A 16,420-nucleotide genomic window follows, 5' to 3' on the forward strand; every position below is an offset into this window, starting at 1 on the left:
ACCCGCGCCGGTGATTTCCGCCCTGTAGGCCCGCCTCTCCAGCAACCTGACACCTGCGCCGCGCCCCTTCACTGCGTTCCCCGCCCCTGCAGCGGCCACAGTGGTGCGGCCGGCGGCCGAGAGTTCTGAGTCACCCGGGACTGGAGGGTGAGTGACGGCGAGGCCGGGGTCGCCGGGAGGGAGATCCTGGAGCCGGCAAACAACCTCCCGGGGGCAAGGACGTGCTTGTGGGCGGGGAGCGCTGGAGGCCGGCCTGCCTCTCTTCTTGGGGTGGGGGCTGCCGCCTCCCCTGCGCACCCTTCGCGGGATTAGTGTAACTCCCAATGGCTACCACCTCCAGCGACCGCCAACCCTCAAGCGAAGACTGACTTTGGCTCCCTGCCTGGACGGAGGGGTCCCTGAGCCAGGGGTGACGATCCCGCCCCTCTGACCGGCCCAGGCCCGTGTCCTCGCCCCCATCGGTGACTCAGTGACCTGGTGACTGGATTCTCGGCCACCTGGGCGCCGAGACGGCTTCCGGCTCCTGCCTTTTAAACCTGCCTCCCCGGGGAGCACCTGGAGAAGAGCGCTGGGCCCGGGGCACTGCGGTCCCTGGCGCCCACTGCGTCCCGCTGCGCACGGGGGTCCGCCGGGACCTTTCTGGGAGTCGTAGGCTTAGTATCCCAGTGCTTGGCGCAGACTAGTTGTTCAGTAAATGGCAGAGGCTTATTTTGAGAGAGTGGCAGCACCTGGCCCTTTGGCGCTCAGTGAATGTTGGCTATCACCGTGTGCCAAACTCTGGGGATACCCCAGGCAGGACACCGGTCCTGGTCTCAGGGAACTGGGGAAAGAGAAAGGAGACAGGCCTTTTCACCCACAATTACAACCCAGGGTGCTATGGGAGTCCAGCTGATAACGGATAAATCGTGGGAGTTGGCTTACAAATATGGCACATGCCTGGCATATACTAGGAATGCAATAAGTCTTTGAAAATCAGAGGATTTACAGGTGGTTCAGCTTCCTCCTACTCTAGGTTCTGTTCCAGCAAGCAATTAACGAGGTGCGCCCTTAAACGCTGGAGGAAAGCCAACTGGCTGCTCTTGCTGTTACTCCTCCCCCCCGCCCCCGTTCCTCACTCCCCACAGCCATCCCCACTGAGAATCTGGAGTTTGAGGTCAGAATGAAAGAAAGCAGCCCTAGAGGGAGAAAGCTTTGGCTCAGGGTTCTTAGTCTGGAATCAACTCCTTGTCTTTGGATGTATCCCCGTGTAGTCTGTGCACCTGTGTGTGTATTTCAGGGGAAGGGAGCAGTGCATTTAATCAGATTGTCAAAAGAGTCTAAGACCCCAAATGGTTAGGTACACAGGGTTAGTGGTGGACAGTCTGAAAGAAATGAACCTCACCTGGGCTTTCCTCTGTTGTGCCATGTCACCACACACCCATTCACTACTGTGTGTTTGCCTATTGCTGTGCAAGTGTTTTGTTTGTTTTTAAGTGTTTGTCTTATTTTCTTAACCAGACTGCCAGATGGCCCTATGCCCTCTGTTGGCCTGTCTGTGCCCTGGTGGCTCTGATTACTTGTTTCTGTTTTTTGTTTTTGTTTTTTTTTTTTTGAGATGGAGTTTTGCTTTTGTCGCCCAGGCTGGAGTGCTATGGCACAATCTTGGTTCACTGCAACCTCTGCCTTCCGGGTTCAAGCGATTCTCCTGCCTCAGCCTCCAGAGTAGCTGGGATTACAGGCGCCCGCCACCAAACCTGGCTAATTTTTATATTTTTAGTAGAGTCGGGATTTCACCATGTTGGCCAGGCTGGTCTCAAACTCCTGGCCTCAGGTGATCCACCCACCTCGGCCTCCCAAAGTGCTGGGATTACAGGTGTGTTTTTTGTTTTTTTAAGAGATGGAGTCTCGCTATGTTGCCCAGGCTGGCCTTGAACTCCTGGGCTCAGGCAATCCTTCTGCCTCAGCCTTCCCAGTAGCTGGGTCACTGTGATGATCTGAATTGAATTCTGTGATGTGTAAGTAGAGCAGCCTGCAAGGCAAGCACAGATGGGGCAGCTTTTGCTCTGAGAAATTCGTGCCCTTACTGAACTTGGGTCTGGCTATTTTTGGAACATGGCCAGCATCAAGTTCTAACCCACAACACGGTCTTTTTGGAGTAGCATGAATTCAGGAGAAATCTGGCTGCATAGTCAAGCCCTCACCCCTTCCATCCTGTGCACGAACTGTTTCAAGTAACAGATGTTCCAGGCAGAGCCAGCCAGAGTGAGCTGTTCCTTCTCTGGAGGGTGATCTGGTATCCCTGAACGCCTGTTGGCCTCATCTCCACCAACCCCTGCAGTCTCTGCCCCTGAGTCCCCCTCCTTCCATCCGCCTCCCCTTACTAGAGCCTCAGCCCTCCCTCCTCGCCTGGAAGCCTTGCCCCCGCCCCCTTGTGCTGGCTGGAGCTCAAGCCTCTTCCTTTGTCGCAGCTCCGCCCAGTTGAACACACCTGCTGGGGAAGGTGCCTCTGTTCCCTCCCCACGCACTCTGGGCCTGAGCTGACAGAGATGGACCATCGAAAAGCCAGGGTCCTCCCAGCTGGGCACTACTGCCCCTCGCTAGGAATATGGGCCTCGCAGGTCGGCAGCGTGAGGTCCTCTGTGCCACCTTCCATCAGGTAGCTGTCACCGAGGAGCATGTTGCAGTGCCGGGTGGGGGCTGCCTTGCATGCAAGGAGCCTGGCAGCAGCGGAGGGCAAGGCTTTGAGTGAGGCGGCCCCGACAGCCATAGCTGAGGAGCATGGAGCCACTGGGAGGGGGCAGTGTCACCTTTTTTGGCCTTCTTCCTGTGTGGAAATACAGCGCCTCCGGCTTGAACCTGCCACTCAGGTGTCTTGATGTGTCGGGGGTGTGGCTGCCTGCCCCCTGATGCTCCCTGCCCCACCCTGTGCAGTAGGAACCCAGCCATGGTGAACGAAGCCAGAGGAAACAGCAGCCTCAACCCCTGCTTGGAGGGCAGTGCCAGCAGTGGCAGTGAGAGCTCCAAAAATAGTTCGAGATGTTCCACCCCGGGCCTGGACCCCGAGCGGCATGAGAGACTCCGGGAGAAGATGAGGCGGCGATTGGAATCTGGTGACAAGTGGTTCTCCCTGGAATTCTTCCCTCCTCGAACTGCTGAGGGAGCTGTCAATCTCATCTCAAGGTAAACTCATGCAAGGTTAAGGTGGGAGGGGGGAGTGGTGGTGCCTGGGGAGCGAACTGTCAGCCCTGAGGCTGGGCTGCCCTTTAACCCGGCAGAAAACAGCAGCCGGAGGGGGCGGGAAGGAGAAGGCAGAGTGGGTCATCTGATCTGCAACTTCTCCGTTGCCTGTAAAAGTCCCTCCACAGTGTCAAGGTATTTTAGACACACTCTTCAATGGGTTAAAAATGTTGATTCTCACACTGTATTCTTTGAGGGAACTTGGGGGCTGGATCACGAGTGCAGTTTACGAAGTCACAAAGCAGTGAGATTGTTTTCAGCAAGTTAGAAATTTGGATTATGCTTCTTGAACTCTAGAAATGCCAACTGAATTACATTAGCACTTCATGAATTGCAGTTTTTTTTTTTAAGTTTATGCCTTTTACTGTATGCACGTCTCACGTGTCACTCCCAAGTTTTTGAAGTTTAAATGCACAAGGATGTTTAAATACACCGTTGATAGCTTGTAACACAAGTACTCGTGCACATCCAGGCTTTTTTTTGAGTCTCGTTTCGGAACTTGGCCTTGGTCTGCACAACTGTAAGCTGCTGCACAGGGCTTGGGGGGTGGCATGAAAGAAAGTGAGTCTGCTGACCCTCTTTCTAACTGTTCCTACAGCGAGGCTGTGCTTGCCACAGTTAGGATTCCCCTAACTCTCAACCATGATGTCTTAACTCACCTGAGATAATAAACAGGCAAGCGCTGTGAAAAGTCTGAAGTGCTGCTCTCACACAAAATGATAGCGCTGTTGTTGTGTCTTACCTCTGTAATAGTGATCATAACGGCACCTCACATATACTGAGTATTCGGTTTGTACACCAGGCACTGTTCTAAGTTCCGTGGAACCAGCTGCCGTCATATTCTCCTAGTGTTATGGTTTTTTGTTGTTGTTGTTGCTTTTTTTTTTTTTTTTTTTTTTTGAGACAGAGTCTCATTCTGTGGCCCAGGCTGGAGTGCAGTGGTGTGATCTTGGCTCATTGCAACCTCTGCCTCCCAACTCAAGCAATTCTCCTGCCTCAGCCTCTCAAGTAGCTGGGATTACAGGCGCCCACCACCACACCCAGCTAATTTTTGTATTTTTAGTAGAGATGAGGTTTCACTATGTTGGCCAGGCGGTCTGGAACTCCTGACCTCAAGTGATCCACTCACTTCAGCCTCCTGAAGTGCTGGGATTACAGGCGTGAGCCACCACGCCCAGCATCGTAGTGTTATTAGGAAGTGGGTACTACTATCTGCCGTGTCTTATAAATAATGAAACAGAACTCACAGAGATTAAGTAATGTACCCAAGATCACACAGCTATAAGTAGCAAAGCCAGGATATGAACGCTGATTGGTCTGTCTCCAACCTTCATTGATGCTTCTCTAACTCCCGGGCCCCATGGGAAGGCAGTGACGGATGGTATTTCTCCTGGAACCTCTCTTCAGAAACAAACCCCCTACAGGTTTGACCGGATGGCAGCAGGCGGCCCCCTCTACATAGACGTGACCTGGCACCCAGCAGGTGACCCTGGCTCAGACAAGGAGACCTCCTCCATGATGATCGCCAGCACCGCTGTGAACTACTGTGGCCTGGAGACCATCCTGCACATGACCTGCTGCCGTCAGCGCCTGGAGGAGATCACGGGCCACCTGCACAAAGCTAAGCAGCTGGGCCTGAAGAACATCATGGCGCTGCGGGGAGGTGTGGAGCCAGCACTCCCCTACACTCTGGGTTCTGGCTTTCCCGGAGGCCACTTGGTAGCCTGAACTTGGTTCCTGAAATGGTCCTTTACTTCTTCCTGGGCCCCACGCTAAGGATCCGCAGGATCCCATCCCCGCCGGTATTGTCAGTAGGCATTGTGGGTAGTGAGTCATCCTGGGCACCACACACAGGCAGCCACCTCTCCCACCTCTTGACCTCGACATAGGAGTTCCGTCGGGATTGCAGTCGCGGCCTGATAACCCTCTGCCTTGCCTACACCACTGCATTGATTGCTGGCTGCACCCAGCACTTGGCCCAATCACAGAGCAACAGAGTATCCAGGAGTGAGAATAGCCGGTTAGGCCTCTGGTGCCTGCTGTTGTCAGGCCACCTAAGAGTGGGAAGAGGGAGCCTGATGGGTGGGATCCTATGGCCTCATGCTTCCCACCACAAGATCCCTTCACTTGAGATGAGTAGAAAATTCTCCCAGGAGGCAGGAGCCCCAAGGCCGTGGGATGGGAGAGGGTGGCAGGCGTGCCCAGGTAGAAGTAGGGAAGGGCTCTCCAATCCTCCAGGCACAGTGAGGAGCAGCGGTGGTCTCCTATTCTCCACCGCCAGCACAGGGTCAGCATGCAGTGAATATTGAACTGGTGGGCTGCTTTTTTCCCTCCTGCTGTCTTACCAAGTGCTAGAAAGAGACGAACCAAACCTAAATAATATGAAGTTTCTGCCTTCCAGGGACTCGCAGTCCTGGGTGTCGGGGCTAGGTAGAGGGAACAGAAAGGGTCTCTGGAGGTTGGGTGAGACCCAGTGACTATGACCTCCACCAACCCTGCAGACCCAATAGGTGACCAGTGGGAAGAGGAGGAGGGAGGCTTCAACTACGCAGTGGACCTGGTGAAGCACATCCGAAGTGAGTTTGGTGACTACTTTGACATCTGTGTGGCAGGTGAGTGGCTGGATCATCCTGGTGGCGGGGATGGAGCTGGGGAGGCTGAGATGCCCAGAGAGCCTGTCGGTGTTCGGTTCAGGACACAGTGATCAGGGGCACTCATGGGTCCATGCTGGATGAAGGACATGCAGAGGTGAACTGCACCGTGTCCTTGCTCCTTTTGTATCACCCACTCCCCTCCTGGGCCTGCCACCATCGACCCCTAGCTTTTTGTTCCTCTGCCTGGCCGTGCCCTTAGCCTGCTTGGCCTTATTCTTTTCTTTAAAACGAAAGAGGGGTCTGGGCGCAGTGGCTCACGCCTGTAACCCCAACACTTTGGGAGGCCGAGGCAGGCAGATCACCTGAGGTCAGGAGTTCGAGACCTGCCTGGCCAACATAGCGAAACCCCGTCTCTACTAAAAATACAAAAATTAGCCAGGTGTGGTGGTGCACGGCTGTAGTCCCAGCTACTCAGGAGGCTAAGCCAGGAGAATCTCTTGGACCCAAGAGGCGGAGGTTGCAGTGAGCCGAGATGGTGCCACTGCACTCCAGCCTCAGTGACAGAGCAAGACTCCATCTCAAAAAAAAAAAAAAAACAACACCCCACAAAAGAGGGATATTTACTTACAGGATTCCAGAGGGCAGGGAACCCAAGGTCAGGAGATGGCCTCAGACCTCACGAGGCACTGGAAGAGGTCAAAAAGCAAGGCCCTCCCTCATTCCCTCTGGGGCCACAGGGTCCCCCATCTCCGCTTCCCACTGCACATCTGTGCTTCATCTGGGAGACCTGATACCCATGCTTTTCCACACACTTGGCCTGCTCCTGAGTGTGCAGAGTGTCAGTTCCAGCCAGTTCCCCAGGCTAATGGACAGGCCTCCGTTCCAAATTCCCAGGAGAGAGAATCACCATTGGCCACAGCCACAAGACCAGGTTCCCCCAACAGAAATGGGTGGGTTGGACTTCTCTTCCACCCTTGAAGCTGAAGGCTGGCATTGAGCCCTCAGCGTCTCAGACAGGGCTCAGGTATGGCAAGACAGTGTGCACCAGGGACAGGAAGTCCCGGGATTGGCACATTTTCTGGGATGACAGTTTTTTTGCCAATATTCTGGGAGAAATCCTACCATTTTTAAACTAAACATGGCTATGTTATGGAGTAGCATCTAAAGTGATATGAACTAAAAAAAAAAAAAGGCCAGGTGCGGTGGCTGAAGCCTATAATCCCAGCACTTTGGGAGGCCAAGGCGGGCGGATCATGAGATCAGGAGTTTGAGACCATCCTGTCCAACATAGTGAAACCCCGTCTCTACTAAAAATACAAAAATTAGCCGGGCGTGGTGGCGCGTGCCTGTAGTCCCAGCTACTTGGTAGGCTGAGGCAGGAGAATCGCTTGAACCCAGGAGGCGGAGCTTGCAGTGAGCCGAGATCGCACCAATGCACTGTAGCCTCGGCAACAGAGCCAGACTCCGTCTCAAAAAAAACAAAACAAACCCAAAAAAAACCACGTGGCTTCAAGAAAATTACATGTTGTGAGTGACTTTGGCCTTGTCCCTAACCCCCGATGGACATGTCCATTCTGTCAACAGGGGTGTTTAGGTGCTAAGTCTGGGAAGCGCTGATTAGGAGTCAGAGAACAGACATTTCCAACTGTTAAATTGTCATCGCTTGTATCAGCCATTATATAGTCAGTTACTGGGGGAATGTGCACCCGTGATGGGCGTTAGGTGATAATGATTGGAAACTAGTGAAGCTGTGAGCTCACAGTTGCTGAATGGTTTCTTACTTTGCTTATCAAGTGGGTAATGAAGATCAGTGGATTAGAAAACACCAACCTGTTGGGCATGGTAGCTCATGCCTGTAATCCCAGAGCTTTGGGAGACTGAGGCAGGAGATCAAGACCAGCCTGGGCAACATAGTGAGACCGTGTCTCTACAAAAAATAAAAACATTTTAAAAAAGAAAACCCTCAGCTGTTCATGATAGAAAAATAGAGTAAATGGCAAAATCTATACGTAATCAAATGCTAGATTTGTTCGGTGATATTTAGGTATTGTAGCTATAGTTTTCAGCTATTAAAAAGCCTTGTTGTTTCTGAAATTTCTACTGGGAAAATAGCTTTGTTATTGCAAGTGTGAAGCCCCATTGCTTTATCCCCCACTCCCTTACCCCTTGAAACAATAGTTTTTAAATTCATTTTTGATGACTCTGGGTTTCTTAAGAAGGGAACTGCCTTATCAGAGCAAAGCAGCTTGGCTTTCCGCCTGGCTCAGAGTCCTGCCCTGGGCTTGGGCTGATGAAACCAGCACTCCATGTAGTTTCATGAAGGCCTATGGTCATCCTGCTTGCCTGACCGAGCAAGGCTGCTAGTAAGTTTAGTCATTGAGGAAAGGGGTCAGAGAGTTCACAGAGCCAGTAAGGAGCCTATGGGACATCTGATCCCACCTCCTAAGCAATTCTGGAATCTCGTCTTCGGCATCCACTGCCCCTGTGTTTTCAGACTCCAGGAGCTCATTGTTTTGTGGGTGGCTTCTAGTACTCTAGCCAGCTCTCTGAACCGGATGCTGGTTCTGCCATTAGAAACAACACAGAATATGACTAATAAAGAACTTCACTAGGGGGCTGGGTACAGTGGCTCATGCCTGTAATCTCAGCACTTTGGGAGGCCAAGGTGGGAGGATTGCTTGAGCCCAGAAGTTCCAGACAAACCTGGGCAAGATAGCAAGACCCCATCTCTAAAAAATAAATAATTAATTAAAAAAATTTTTTTTAATTAGCCAGATGTGGTGGCTTGCATCTGTAGTCCAAGCTACTCAGGAGACTGAAGTGGGAGATCACTTGTGCCCGGGAGTTCAAGGCTGCAGTGAGCCATGATTGCACCACTGCACTCTAGCCTGGGTGACAGAGCAAGACCCTGTCTCTGAAACAAAACAAAACAAACAAACTCACCTATGGTGGATCCTTTTTCCCCAGGACAGACCTTTGGACATTTGAAAGGAGTTTCTGTATTCTTTTCATTCTTTTTTTTTTTTTTTTTTGAGACGGAGTTTCGCTCTCGTTGCCCAGGTTAGAGTGCAATGGTACGATCTCGGCTCACTGCAACCTCTGTCTCGTGGGTTCAAGCAATTTTCCTGACTCAGCCTCCTGAGTAGCTATTAAAGGCATACACCACCACACCTGGCTAATTTTTGTATTTTTGGTAGAGACGGGGTTTCACCATGTTGGCCAGGCTGGTCTCGAACTCCTGACCTCAGGTCATCCTCCTGCCTTGGCCTCCCAAAGTGCTGGGATTACAGACATGAGCCACCGCACCCTGCCATCCATTATTTTCTTTGAAGAAAACATCACTTTCTTCAGTTCTTCCTTGTGTAACTTGGTTTTTAGCTTTTCACTATCTTGGACCCCTGAGTAATTTCAATGTTACATTAATAACAATGTTTAATCCGGTGCCTAGAGAAAAGTCAAGCTTAGTACCCCAGATGCTGCCCAGCCAGTGCTAACTGTAGCATTTTCTCTTTTCCATGGCCACCAAGTGCAGGCCTGATTTGCTTGGCTGCTCAAGGCAGGACAGTGTGGGAGTTTGGAGCAATCCACCCCCACTCTTGGAACTGGGCTCTGAGCCACCTCCCCTGAGAGTCATCTCTGGGGTCAGAAGCGTATCAGTCATGAGCCCAGCCACTCACTGTTTTAGTTCAGGCCGTGCTGTGCTGTTGGAAGGTGCAAGATCGGAGCCCCCAAAGCAGAGGACTCTCTCTGCCCAGTCCCTGTGGTCTCTTCATCCCTCGCCTTGAACAGGTGGAGGCCAGCCTCTCCCGACTGTCATCCCTATTGGCAGGTTACCCCAAAGGCCACCCCGAAGCAGGGAGCTTTGAGGCTGACCTGAAGCACTTGAAGGAGAAGGTGTCTGCGGGAGCCGATTTCATCATCACGCAGCTTTTCTTTGAGGCTGACACATTCTTCCGCTTTGTGAAGGCATGCACCGACATGGGCATCACTTGCCCCATCGTCCCCGGGATCTTTCCCATCCAGGTGAGGGGCCCAGGAGAGCCCATAAGCTCCCTCCACCCCACTCTCACCGCACCGTCCTCGCACAGGCTGGGGGCTCTGGGTGGAGTGCTGAGTTCGCTGGGTTCTTCCCAGATCTCCTCTCAGGTCCAGAACTTGCACAGCGTTGCTTGGCCACCCCATTTTGGTTACCTCTAATTTTCCCCCCAAAACCCAGCAACAGTGTCTGTTGAGGGGTTTGTTGTACTTTGGCCGACAAGCATCACCAAAAGGGATTCTAATGCTCATTACAAATCCTGCTTAAATCAGTGTTTCCCAAAGGTGGCTGTCATCAGAACCACTTGATAAGCTTTTTCAAAAAATGGATCTCCAGGTCCCACCCCTGGAGGTTCTCACTCAGTAAATCTGAGGGAGGTCCTCGGAATGTGTGTTTTACTTCTTGAGCTTGGCAGGTGATTCGGATGATCAGTGCAGCATGGGAACAGCTGGGTTAGATGACACCATGTTACCAACAGACACATCTAGGGCTAAAAGGCTGGCTCAACCCAAGGCTGGAATGCTTAGGGCAGCTGCTCTACTCTGTAAAAAGTGGGAAGGCTGGGCATAGTGGCACGTGCCTGTAGTCCCGGCTACTTGAGAAGCTGAGGCAGGAGGATGGCTTGAGCCCTGGCGTTTGAGAGCAGCGAGACTCAGTCTCTAAAAACAGAAAAAAGAGGAGAAAACGGCAGGCCAAGCCCAGGTGTGCTCCTGGAATATGATCAGACTTTCGTGGGTCCCTCTGCCTGACACTGTGGTTGGCATGGAGGATGGAAGGGGGAGAAGTATTTAGGGTGGGAGACGGGCTGGCCAGCAGCCGCCACAGCCCCTCATGTCTTGGACAGGGCTACCACTCCCTTCGGCAGCTTGTGAAGCTGTCCAAGCTGGAGGTGCCACAGGAGATCAAGGATGTGATTGAGCCAATCAAAGACAACGATGCTGCCATCCGCAACTATGGCATCGAGCTGGCCGTGAGCCTGTGCCAGGAGCTTCTGGCCAGTGGCTTGGTGCCAGGCCTCCACTTCTACACCCTCAACCGCGAGATGGCTACCACAGAGGTGCTGAAGCGCCTGGGGATGTGGACTGAGGACCCCAGGTGAGGGCAGTGGCCCAGAGATCCCCAGAGGAGGGTCCAAGAGCAGCCCTGGCTGCAGTGCTGGCTCCCCACGGTGGTACAGATGGATGTCTGTGCCATGGCTAGCTGGGCACATCGAAGGCTCCAGTCTCAGAGGGCATCAGATGGAAGAACCCAGCCTCAGTGGTGCTCCCCTGCTTCCGGCTCCCTCTAGCCAATCCCTTGTCTCAATTCTCTGTCCCCATCCTCACCCAGGCGTCCCCTACCCTGGGCTCTCAGCGCCCACCCCAAGCGCCGAGAGGAAGATGTACGTCCCATCTTCTGGGCCTCCAGACCAAAGAGTTACATCTACCGTACCCAGGAGTGGGACGAGTTCCCTAACGGCCGCTGGTGAGGGCCTGCAGACCTTCCTTGCAAATACATCTTTGTTCTTGGGACGGGGAGGGCAGAAGAAGTTTGCATGCTTGTGGTTGACCTGGGAGGAGTCAGGGGCAGAATTTACAGGAATGGCCTCCTGGGCATGTGGTGGCACTGCCCTCTGTCAGGAGTGTGCCCTGACCTCTGGGCACCCCTCTGCCAGGGGCAATTCCTCTTCCCCTGCCTTTGGGGAGCTGAAGGACTACTACCTCTTCTACCTGAAGAGCAAGTCCCCCAAGGAGGAGCTGCTGAAGATGTGGGGGGAGGAGCTGACCAGTGAAGAAAGTGTCTTTGAAGTCTTTGTTCTTTACCTCTCGGGAGAACCAAACCGGAATGGTCACAAAGTGAGTGATGCTGGAGTGGGGACCCTGGTTCATCCCCTGCCCCTGGCCTGACCCCAGCTGCAGGCCAGGCTGCGGGGCTGTGACTTCCCCATCCTGTGCCCTCCCCTCCATGCTGTGGACATGGCAAAGGGAGAAGGGTAAGTTGGGAGACCTCCACCTGGAAGGGCTTAGGGAGGCAAAGACAGGCTGGGTCTTTGTTGGGGGCTGTGAGAGGGACTCAGGGTGCCAAACCTGATGGTCGCCCCAGCCAGCTCACCGTCTCTCCCAGGTGACTTGCCTGCCCTGGAACGATGAGCCCCTGGCGGCCGAGACCAGCCTGCTGAAGGAGGAGCTGCTGCGGGTGAACCGCCAGGGCATCCTCACCATCAACTCACAGCCCAACATCAACGGGAAGCCGTCCTCTGACCCCATCGTGGGCTGGGGCCCCAGCGGGGGCTATGTCTTCCAGAAGGTGTGGTAGGGAGGCACGGGGTGCCCCCCTCTCTTGACCGGCACCCGTGGGTTCCCCAGAGCTTAGGGCAGAGCAGCCTGCCTCTCCTGGGCTCTTAAATTTTGAATGAGCATGGATTGGAGCGGATGGGAGCTCATGCTTTAAGTCAGATAGACCTGGCTGGGCACGGAGCCCGGCCAGCACTTTGGGAGGCCAAGGCGGGTGGATCACTTGAGCCCAGGAGTTCAAGACCAGCCTGGGCAACATGGTGAAACCCGTTCTCTACAAAAAATACAAAAATGACCGAGGCATGGTAGTGCACACCTGTAGTCCCAGGTACTTAGGGGGCTGGGGTGAGAGGATCGCTTGAGTCTGAGAGGTTGAGGCTCCAGTAAGCCATATTTGTGCCTCTGCACTCCAGCCTGGCCCACAAAGTGAGACCCTGTCTCAAAAAAAAAAAAAAAAAGATTGGTTGGGCTTGGTGGCTCATGCCTGTAATCCCAGCACTTTAGGAGGCCAAGGTGGGCAGATCACAAGGTCAGGAGTTCGAGACCAGCCTGACAAACATGATGAAACCCCATCTCTACTAAAAATACAACAGTTAGCCGGGTGTGGTGGCGGGCACCTGTAGTTGCAGCTACTTGGGAGGCTGAGGCAGGAGAATCGCTTGAACCCGGGAGACGGAGGTTGCAGTGAGCTGAGATCATGCCACTGCACTCCAGCCTGGGCGACAGAGCAAGACTCCATCTCAAAAAAAAAAAAAAAAAGATAGAAATCAGACCTATGGAGGCAGGTCACTCGACCTCTCTGAGCCTGGTTTTCTCGTCTGTAAAATGGGATGTAGCTTGTGTTCTGGGCATGAAACCTAACAAAGCATGTAACGTGCTTGGCACATGGTAAGAGCAGGAAGCACTCCCTGAAAGGCAGCTGCTGTTACTATCCTGAGTTGACACCTTTCTCCCAGGGCTGCTGGAGTTAACATTATGTTCTGATCTAAGGCCCACGGGCCCTGGAGCAGAAAGACCTGAGTTTAAGGACCAGCTCTACTGTTTACTGTCAGAGTAGCCAACGTGCTCAACTTCCCTGAACCCACTTTCCTCACGTGGGGATCACTGTGCCCAGCCTCCAGTATTATCAGCATTCTAGCAAATGAGTTTGAGTAAACCCAGCTTAATCCCTGATAGGCACTGGTTCTAGAGGAGATGTCAATGTCATTGTCACCTTGCACTGGGGAGGATGGAATGTGTGGGGCCTCTCTCCCATGACTCGGCCTGTCAAACCAGTTGCTGCTGTTCAGAAATGGCTTCTTCGTGGAGTCTTCCCTGACTGATTGGGAGAGGGGTGGCCGATAGCCCTCAGACCTGTCCAGACTGAGAAACTCACATCCCCACTCACCCTTTGCTTATGGACGTGCCAACGCCACAGTTCATTATTCCGCCCACATGGCTGCCAGTAGTCCTGATACCTTAGGTGTCTACGAAAGGGCATCTGGCAGGGCTGGGGTTGGTGACAGGCACCTGTCTCTCCCACAGGCCTACTTAGAGTTTTTCACTTCCCGCGAGACAGCGGAAGCGCTTCTGCAAGTGCTGAAGAAGTACGAGCTCCGGGTTAATTACCACCTTGTCAATGTGAAGGTAGGCCAGGCCCCAGGGTTCCCACAGAGTACCAGGCCCTTCGTTCAGCAAACACCCAGCACCTAGCCTGGGCTAGGCATTGTGCAAGACAGAGAGATACAGGCAGAACTGGGTCCCTGCTCTTAAGGAGCTCCCAGCCTAGAGTGAGGGAGGCAGATCAATGTGTGACCACCAGCCAGTGTAAGTGGGAAAATCAAGTTCAGGAGAGGATGCTGTTGGGTCCAGAGGAGGGATATCTCACCTGGGAGGCCAGGGAAGGCTTCTCAGAGGGTCATCTGTGGGAATCACTGAGGACAAAGAGGAGTTGGCCAACAGGAGAGAAGGGTATTCCTGGGACAGGGCAGAGGACAGGCAGAGGCAGTGAGCTGCACCATCTGGGGAAACCAAGAACATGAGCAGGAGGCGGCGGGAGTGTTAAGCAGGGGCCAGGCCCGCAGAGATCATGGTTGTCCTGCTGGAATTTGAGTTTTCCCTCAATGCAAGGGAAGCCTTTCTCCAGCAGTGGGGTGGCTTGTTATTTTAGGCAAATCACAGTGGATAGTCATACGGATGAGAGAGATTGGGGACGGCTAGAGCCGGGGAGGCCAGCAAAGAGACCCCTGGAGTGACCCAAGCCAAACACAGTCCTGGAGGTGGGCTAGACAAGAGGGAGTGGATCAGAGAGTGAGCAGGGGGTGCTCAAGGAGGAGAGGGGAAGTGGTCAGGATGCCTCTAGGTTCAGGCTTGTGTGGGGAGAGATATCATTCACAGATGCAGGCAGAGGAGGCCAGGAGCGGAGGCACAGGGAGAGGGGAGTGGAGGCGCAGGGAGAGTGGAGGCTGGGAGTGGAGGCGCAGGCCAAGGGTATTGAGCCCAGACAGCCCCATTGAGTCAAGGCTGTCCAGGCAGTGGGACTCCAGTTGTCCTTGGCCCAGGTCTTACCCCCACCCCACATCCCCTCAGGGTGAAAACATCACCAATGCCCCTGAACTGCAGCCGAATGCTGTCACTTGGGGCATCTTCCCTGGGCGAGAGATCATCCAGCCCACCGTAGTGGATCCCGTCAGCTTCATGTTCTGGAAGGTAAAGGAGCCGGGGGCAAGCTTGCCCCACCCACCTGGAAAACCGTGGGGAGGGATTGGGACCAAGTCCCAAGCGTGTGCTGAAGGCCACACTGGACCCAGCCTTCAGGGCACACCCAGCTCTGACTCACCCGTGTCACTGCTGACGCAGGGTGTTTATTTCTGGGCAGGGGTGGGAAGTGATACTGGCATTGGGCCTTGTTCTATTCCGGGAAATGTCCTGTTGAGCAGAGCCCTTGGAGAGCCCTGTTAATCTTGCCTCTGTGTGTGTGTGCATGTGTGCGGGGGTATGTGTGTGTAGGACGAGGCCTTTGCCCTGTGGATTGAGCGGTGGGGAAAGCTGTATGAGGAGGAGTCCCCGTCCCGCACCATCATCCAGTACATCCACGACAACTACTTCCTGGTCAACCTGGTGGACAATGACTTCCCACTGGACAACTGCCTCTGGCAGGTGGTGGAAGACACACTGGAGCTTGTCAACAGGCCCACCCAGAATGCGAGAGAGACGGAGGCTCCATGACCCTGCGTCCTGACGCCCTGCGTTGGAGCCACTCCTGTCCCGCCTTCCTCCTCCACAGTGCTGCTTCTCTTGGGAACCCCACTCTCCTTCGTGTCTCCCCCACCCCGGCCTCCACTCCCCCACCTGACGATGGCAGCTAGACTGGAGTGAGGCTTCCAGGCTCTTCCTGGACCTGAGTCGGCCCCACATGGGAACCTAGTACTCTCTGCTCTAGCCAGGAGTCTGTGCTCTTTTGGTGGGGAGCACTTCCGTCCTGCAGAGGACCACAGTGGGTGGCACCTCCTGAGAAGGCGAGGAGAGTGGTTGTTGCCAACTAAGCCCTCGAACCACGGCAGCCTCCAGAGCCAGCCTGGGACTCCCAGTGAACTTACACTTGGAGCCCATGCAGTACAGGCAAAACACGCAAGGGCATCAGGCACTGGTGGCATCGTAGAAGAGATGTGGCAAAGTGCTGTACCCTTCCACCTCCTAGAGGTGGGCAGCTGGGCCCCACCTACTTGTGACTGAAGGGGCACACCACTGCCCTGCCTGCCCACTTAGCCGTCCACGGCACCAGCCCCCTAGATGGGCATTGGGCTGACACCTACCATGCTGCTTTTTGGCACAGTTGTCTATTCTGAGCCTTGAGAGAAAAAGTGCCCCTTAAGGGTTGAAGGCAGTCTGAACCCTTGTGCTTGGTGGGGCTCGTGGTCTTCCCCTTTTGCCTGGCTGTGGAGGCCTGATGCTACCCCGTTCCCTGTCAGAGGCCAAGATGAGATTTGCCAGCACAGGGGCCCCAGATCTGCCTGGGCCTGTGCAGCAGCCCAGCTTCCTGGTGTATTTTTCAGGTAGGCCCTTGTCCTGCCAGCTGCCTTCCTCATCCCCTCGTCCTGTCCCAGAGGTTATCTGCCTGGCCTGGCTCCCCACGAGTCACCTGCAAGCCCCATGGCCTGGGGGCAGTGACTGGCAGGTGCAGATGGGCTGTTTTGTGTCGTGGAAGAGCAGCCTGATGGCCAAGGGGGTGGACGCAATTGTGGGATGTCCTCTTTACTCCCTTCCTGGCCTCACTGGCTGGGGCAGAGGGGCAGCCGCTAGGAGAGACTGAAAGCAGCAGC

General features: G+C 54.2%; 1 protein-coding gene across 4 annotated transcripts; it reads left to right on the top strand.

Annotated features, from left to right (window-relative positions):
* Positions 1–12: 12 nt before the first annotated feature.
* On the top strand, positions 13–15,984 carry MTHFR (methylenetetrahydrofolate reductase). Of its 4 annotated transcripts, none has more exons than XM_003822069.6 (12): positions 13–147; positions 2,911–3,159; positions 4,641–4,879; positions 5,718–5,828; positions 9,640–9,833; positions 10,691–10,941; positions 11,176–11,310; positions 11,501–11,681; positions 11,950–12,132; positions 13,644–13,745; positions 14,688–14,807; positions 15,108–15,984. In XM_003822069.6, exons 2-12 carry the CDS (start codon positions 2,924–2,926, stop codon positions 15,324–15,326), a joined length of 1,971 nt encoding a protein of 656 aa, XP_003822117.4. In that variant the 5' UTR covers positions 13–147; positions 2,911–2,923; the 3' UTR covers positions 15,327–15,984. The 4 variants fall into 4 exon arrangements, with proteins under 4 accessions (XP_003822117.4, XP_008973838.4, XP_008973836.4 ...); XM_008975590.4 differs by having other exon boundaries at positions 16–147; positions 2,914–3,159; XM_008975588.5 differs by lacking the exon at positions 13–147 and adding an exon at positions 883–2,635.
* Positions 15,985–16,420: the final 436 nt, after the last annotated feature.

Source organism: Pan paniscus, chromosome 1, assembly GCF_029289425.2.
Source record: "Pan paniscus chromosome 1, NHGRI_mPanPan1-v2.0_pri, whole genome shotgun sequence".
In the NCBI taxonomy this organism is placed as follows: Eukaryota; Metazoa; Chordata; class Mammalia; order Primates; family Hominidae; genus Pan; species Pan paniscus.

Excerpts from the sequence above, each read along its gene's own strand:
- MTHFR (XM_008975588.5), top strand. The coding sequence starts at position 2,526 with ATGGACCATCGAAAAGCCAGGGTCCTCCCAGCTGGGCACTACTGCCCC. Across the intron at positions 5,829-9,639 it reads CTTTGACATCTGTGTGGCAG|GTTACCCCAAAGGCCACCCC; the intron begins GTGAGTGGCTGG and ends CCCTATTGGCAG. Across the intron at positions 14,808-15,107 it reads TCAGCTTCATGTTCTGGAAG|GACGAGGCCTTTGCCCTGTG; the intron begins GTAAAGGAGCCG and ends ATGTGTGTGTAG.